Genomic DNA, 6608 nt, shown 5'->3' on the forward strand with positions numbered 1-6608 from the left:
CTGTCTCAAAAAAACAAAAAAAGTAAAGTACAGAGATGGTAGGACACTTTGCTTACAGCTTTAGAAATAGAAGAGGCCAAAGCAGGTGGATGGTCTGGATTAGGATCAGTAACTGAATATGGCATGGCCTAGTAAAAAGTATAAACAGGTGGGCTCTCTGAACCTCTGCCTTACTGAGTTTGCATGTAATCCAGGTAGATTCTACACATGCCATAAGTTACAAATTTTAAAGCATAAAACTCACCTGTAGAACTAACCAGGAGTGAAACAGAAGCATAATGAGTTATTAGTTATCTAATAATACATTCTGAAAATTGTTTGACACAGGTAGACAGTATTCAGCTTTCCTACAGGGTATTTCCTACAGAAACCCATTGAAAAGATACTCTTTTTCACTTGCCAAGGCCTTTCATGATCTATCCCCCGCCTACTGTAATCCCCTCTCGTGCAGTACCACTGGATAATCGCTATCACTACTACATGGATGAGGCCATGGTCCTCAGAATTGCTTATGAGTAGTCTTGATTTGAACTCTGCTTGGCCCTTGATGACCACTCTGCCTGCCTACTCCAGCCTCAACACTTCACACTCCAGAAGTCCTTTTTTTTTCCCAAGAGACAGGGTCTTGCTCTGTTGCACAGGTTGAAGTCCAGTGCCACAATCATGGCTCAGTGTGGTCTCAAACTCCTCATCTTTCTGCCTTAGCCTCCCGAGTAGCAAGGACTAGACATATGACACCATGCCCAGCTTTTTTTTTTCTTAAGAGATGCAGTCTCACTATGTTGCCCAAGCTTGTCTTGAACTACTGGACTCAAGCAATCCTCCTGCTGCTTTGGCCTCCCAAGGCTAGGATTACAGGTGTGAGCCACCACGCCCGGCCACACTCCAGCAGTTTTGAACCCAGCCTGTTTCATGCTTCCAAGCCTCTGAAATTCATTTTTTCAATACATGATTATTGTTGTATTCTAGCACTGGGGACACAGAAGAAACAAACCAGACAAGGTTCCTCACTCTAGTGGCATTTACATTCTAATGGAGTAAGACAATCAATCAAGAAAACAAGCGGACGGTGATGAGTATTCTGTAGAAAAAAGGAGTTGGATGATGTGGTAAGGGGTGACTGGGAGGCTATTTCAAGTTGAGTGGTTGGGGAAAACCTCCCTGAGGAGATGCATCGAAGTCGATCCCTGAATGACAAGGAGCCAGCCACAGAACGCTCAAAAGAGCATTTCATTAGAGGGAAGACCTAGGGCAGAAGTCTTAAGAGAATAATGAGCTAGGTTAGTTCAAAGAACAGAAAGAAAACCAATGTGAATGAAGGAGGTTATCAAGGCATTTGAGGTCTGTCCCCTGCCTACTGTGACCTCTTCTCATGCAGTACCACTGGGCATATGATAAACCTACAGAGGCGAGTCATAAAATGTCTTGTAAGCTAAGGTACAGAATTTGGATTTTCTAAGAGCCATGGCAGACAGTGAGCCATGTGCTGGGTGATGTGAACTGTAAGGGTGGGGTGAGAGGCAAGAGTGGAAGGTATTGTTAGGAAGCTACTACAGCAATCTAGAGGAAAGATGATGATGGTCTGGACTAGGTTGGTAATAGGAGGGATGGAAGAAAGTGGGCTGATTTGAAATCTATGTAGACTCTATAGGAATCACTAATGGATTCGATGTGGGAAACAAGGGAAAGAGGATTGAAGATTATCTTCTAAATTTTGGCTTGTGCAACTGGGCAGATGGCGATACCATTTACTGAGGTGGAATAACTAAATGAGAGGTGTATTTGAAGGATAAAACTAAGTTTTGTTTTGGGTATGTTAAGTTTGAAATACCTGTTTGACATACAAGTAGAAAAAAGCATAGGCCTATATACATAGATAGAAAAATATAGATCTCTCCATATATACACATTCGTACTTATCTATTAATCAATCTACCTCAGGAGTTCCATGGAAAAGTCAGAGCTAGAGATAGAAATCGAGAAAATCAGTATTACATACCCAGTATTGAAAGCCCTGAAGCATACCTCCCTACTTTGTCCAACTGTTGAATTCCTGGTCATCTTTTAAAACCTAGTTCAAACATCATCTCCCAAGAAGTCTTCCCTGATCACCCTGAGTTAATGCCTTTCTCTCCTTTATTGTGTGGGTATTTTGTAGATACTTATATCTTTCCATATAAGACTGCACAGTAACTATTTGCTGACACATAAAAGCAGGGACCTCATTCCATTCACTTTGGTGGTCATTTTTTTTTAAGAGATAGGGGTCTCACTACATTGCCCAGGTTGGATTCAAACTCCTGGGCTCAAGTGATCCTCCCATCTCAGCCTCCTGAGTAGCTGGTACTATAGTCTTGTGCCACAAGCCCACTCACATTGATCTTCTTTAACATTAACATTGCAAATTACGATGTGTCTGATAAAGTAGACTCTCAATAAATGTCAATTAAATTGAACTAAATTCATCAAACTCACAAAGTCAGAAGCAAAAGTGATACTGACAAAGACAAAATGCCACTAGATGAGAATTAAGACTTTCAACTTGAGGGGGAGGGGAACCATAAAAACAATCAAATCCTTTTTCTCCCTACATCTAAACTAATAAGTATACAGACACAGAAAGACAAAGTTCTCTTGGTCATTAAAAAAAAAAAAAAAAAAAAAAAAATGGGTTGAGTCCAAAATGCTTACATTATTTATTCTCTGTGACTAACATTATGACTATCTGCCCATAAAAGATCTGCATAAAAAACGCTGCAGTGTGCTTATCACCAAACAATGTATCATTTATAGTGCAAAAGTTCTGTAAGGTGGGTAAGCAGCATTATAAATACTCACCAGCAGACAGTGGGCAAAGTCAGGACCTCCCACTAGGCCCGTGAAATTTCCCAGCTGCTCAGCAAGAGCTAGTAGTACCTCATCTTCATCATAAATTGTATCTGGAAGTGACAACAACAGGGACTCATCAACATAGCTCTCCCACAGCTGTACACTGACACAAAACTAGGACCAGATTCACCATGCAACCAGTAAGGTGGCCCAGTCAAAATCCTAATAGCATTTTCTTCCTTCTCCTCAGTCAACCCTCTTCCTAGATCTGTTTTGCACAACAAATTAGAAATTCATACTCTCATATCAATTACTTTCCCAATAGCTAAATGGTTGATGTTTGAATAGATCTAGCCACAAGTAACAATATACTCTGTTCTGTTTCTTTTGCACAGAAACCACCTGGCTCATTTTAATGTGGGTAACAAACTAAAAAAGTCAAAGTGTTGAAAGCTACTGGAAAATGGAATGTCCCTGCCTTTCTTTAAACAAAGATTCAGCCGGGCGCGGTGGCTCAAGCCTATAATCCCAGCACTTTGGGAGGCCGAGGCGGGTGGATCACGAGGTCAAAAGATCGAGACCATCCTGGTCAACAAGGTGAAACCCCATCTCTACTTAAAAAATACAAAAATTAGCTGGGCATGGTGGCGCACGCCTGTAGTCCCAGCTACTCGGGAGGCTGAGGCAGGAGAATTGCTTGAATCCAGGAGGCGGAGGTTGCGGTGAGCCGAGATCGCACCATTGCACTCCAGCCTGGGTAACAAGAGCGAAACTCCGTCTCAAAAATAAATAAATAAATAAACAAAGATTCACATACCTGTAAGGAATGGCAGCAATTCACTTCGTGTCCTTTCTACTCCAAGTGCTAGGGCAATTGTTGATAACTTCTTAATACTGTTGAGTCGGAGCTTCAGAAAAGAAAGTAGAAAGAAAATCAATGTAAAGAAACTGTTAAATTTAGATTAAAAGACAACAGGTGCTAACAGGTGAAACAATGACACTGGGGTAAGAATGAAGATAACTAACATTTCATTTACATTTCACTGTTAAGGGACTTCCAAGAGGAATGTAACTCGGTCTCACTAGCCAGCGGAAGATTTCCTAGGAGAAACACTCAGAAGGCCCCGAAAGAGAAATGAATGAAAGATAATACAACACCCAGGAAGTAAGATAATTTTAAAATGAGGGCACTCTGGCAGTGGTGAAGCAGGTGAAACGGCTGAATACAACGCCTGTCGTTTCAAAGAAAAGTTCCCGTAAAGCTGATACGACTCGTCCAGGTGGATCGGCAATCCCACCTCCTCTTTCTACCCAACAAGCCGAGCCAGTTCTAAGCCGAGAAGAAGGGATTCCGAGGCACTTCAAAGGGCTTCTGTGTATCCTGCGCCCTCAGCCGCTCCAGCCCAGTCTTAGCCCCGGACCGCGCTCCTCCAGGGGCCTCGCCTACGAGGCACGGCCACCTCACAGTCCAGAACGGGGGCCCAAGCGGGAAGCGGGTTCCCAGACAACTGTCCTGGAAGGGCCAGGCTCCGGGCGGACGCCTCAGGGGGTCCGAAGCAGGGGTACTGGAGAGGTCCCCGGGACAGTCGGGGCATGCCACCACGTCCCCTCGCGGAGTTTTCCCCGCCTGCCCTTCAAGTTTCTGCTGAGTCCGGTTCAATCAGTCCCCCGGCCACCCCCACCGCGGCACAGGCCTTCCCCTTTCCCTACCACGCGACCGGCCGGGCCCACCTCGGCTCCCCGGGCGCAGTCCAGTACCTGCACGTCTTCATTGCGGAGCTCGTCGATTAAAACCGCGATAGGGTATAGCGAATCGTCTCCATCTCCGCCCGCTGCTCCCGGGCAGGTCCCAGGCCCCGCTGCGCCCGCCATGTTCCTTCTCCTCCTACTGCTGGTCACCGCCACCCGCCCCGCGCCCAGGCCCCGCCCCGCGCCCAGGCCCCGCCCCGCGCCCAGGCCCCGCCCCGCGCCCAGGCCCCGCCCCGCGCCCTGGCAGGGGGGACTAAAGCTGCCACGCGATTTTAGCTGAGGTTGGGGAGCTGAGTTTCTGTCCCGATGATTAAGGCTCCCTCCCGACCCCCAATGCAGGAGTTGTAGGTCTGAACTCAAGAAGATGGGTGGACTGAGAAAGCGAATGGAACCCCTGCGTCCTTTCCCCAGCCGAAAGAAACAGGGACAGGGATTCATCCGGCTCGTTGTCTGAAGGGGCCAGGGACCTACCTGGGTGATCCGCGCCGTGCCCTCTTAAGACTCAGGCGGACCAAAGAGAGTGCCCGAGGCCAGGAGGAAGAAGGCTTTAGCACCTCCCCTGACTTCATCCTGGCCCTGAGCCACAGGATCTCCAGCCCTAATTTCTCAGCTCAGCCTCAAGCTTCCACAGAATCCCTCCACCTCTTCCCTCGGCCTGTTCTCCAGAATGGTATCTGGCTCCTGCTCCGTAAGACAAATAACGCGGGCGGTGAGAGAAAATGAACAGTGCTGTCCAAACTCCCCAGTCAATATTTTTTCCACGCAAGCTGTTAAAAACATGCTGCTCTCTTGTTTTTGTGTTTCTTTTCAGTTTGGTACTGGAATGGTGCCTTCTGTTGTATTTTCTTCCTCCCATTTTTCAGCTCTTTAGCATGCTAGAAGTACAACAATGAAGCAAAACTAGGACAAACTTTAATCCTTCCAAATTAGGTGGGGTGGCTACTTTGCTTGAACAAGAAAACCCAGACTGGCCTCCCTAGACCCCAAGAGTCCTCAGAGGCAGCAAGGGGAAGAGGAGGGAGCTCTTTCTTACAAAACTGAATGGAAAGTTTTCACTTACCCTTGTCAGGGCAGCACAGAATAACTAGAATGTCCTTTTTGTTTGTTTTAGACTGGAATTTAAGCAGCTTGGAGTGATAACTCCATATGGTGATCACAAGTTCCAAAATGGTAATTCTATGTGCCTGATTAATAAAATTAAAACTATTAATGCTGTGTTTAGGAGGCAAACTTTTTTAAAACATGGGGTTCTGAGGCTGAGGCGGGTGGATCACTTGAGGCCAGGAGTTCAAGACCAGCCTGGCCAACTTGGTGAAATCCCCATCTCTAATAAAAAAACAAAAATTGGCTGGGCTGGTGATGGCCGCCTGTAGTCCCAGCTACTCAGGAGGCTAACATGAGTGAGAACTGCTTGAGCCCAGGAGGCGGAGGTTGCAGTGAGCCAAGATCGCGCCACTGTACTCCAGTCTGGGCAACAGAGTGAGACCTGGTCTCAAAAATAAATAAATAAATACATACATACATACATACATACATACATACATACATACATAAATGGGGTTCTTGGAACTAAGCACAATAGATAGAGCCTTTGGTAGTAATGAAAGTTTGGGAACTAGCAGACCTGAACAGTTTTTCTCAAATTAGGTCTGTGAATGTATTCCTTAGGGTTTTAATTTTATTTTCATTTTCATGTTTTTTAGATTTGCATAAGCATATTCTGAATTATTTGGGTGACCACCTTACAATTCAGTATTACCACACAATTTCAGCGCCTACATTTACATGTGTGTTTTAGTGCTGCTTTTATTGTTCTGGGATATCGAGAAAAGAACAGAGGTGGTTTTAAAATGAGAATGATACGTTCATGCACAATATGATAGCCAAATGACATCACGAGATTGCAGTATTCAATGGTTGTAACAGAGAAAAATGGTGAGAAAATTAAGATGTCAGGAGTCACTTGCTGGCATAGCCATGTTGAACACAAAAGAAGCTGAGCTATATAGCAGGCAACACCATAATAACAA

The 6608-nt window shown here is 45.3% G+C and overlaps 1 protein-coding gene across 5 annotated transcripts in view; it reads right to left on the bottom strand.

Moving 5' to 3' along the window:
* The window catches only part of PPP2R1B (protein phosphatase 2 scaffold subunit Abeta), a 39707-nt gene extending 34978 nt beyond the window's left edge, over positions 1 to 4729 (bottom strand). For 3 of the 5 annotated variants that reach the window (XM_012470543.2, XM_064375402.1, XM_012470545.2), the window contains exons 1-3: positions 4561 to 4724; positions 3647 to 3737; positions 2839 to 2939 (exon numbers count right to left, since the gene is read on the bottom strand). In XM_012470543.2, the coding sequence (XP_012325966.2) occupies positions 2839 to 2939; positions 3647 to 3737; positions 4561 to 4701 (333 nt within the window). In that variant the 5' untranslated portion in view covers positions 4702 to 4724. Of the gene's footprint in view, positions 1 to 2838; positions 2940 to 3646; positions 3738 to 4560 lie in introns of all 5 variants that reach the window. The other 2 variants (XM_012470544.2, XM_012470547.3) reach the window with 2 other exon arrangements.
* Between the last annotated feature and the right edge of the window lie 1879 nt (positions 4730 to 6608).

This window comes from Aotus nancymaae, unplaced genomic scaffold (genome assembly GCF_030222135.1).
Source record: "Aotus nancymaae isolate 86718 unplaced genomic scaffold, 86718_ANA_hifiasm-v0.15.2.pri h1tg000012l, whole genome shotgun sequence".
Classification (NCBI taxonomy): Eukaryota; Metazoa; Chordata; class Mammalia; order Primates; family Aotidae; genus Aotus; species Aotus nancymaae.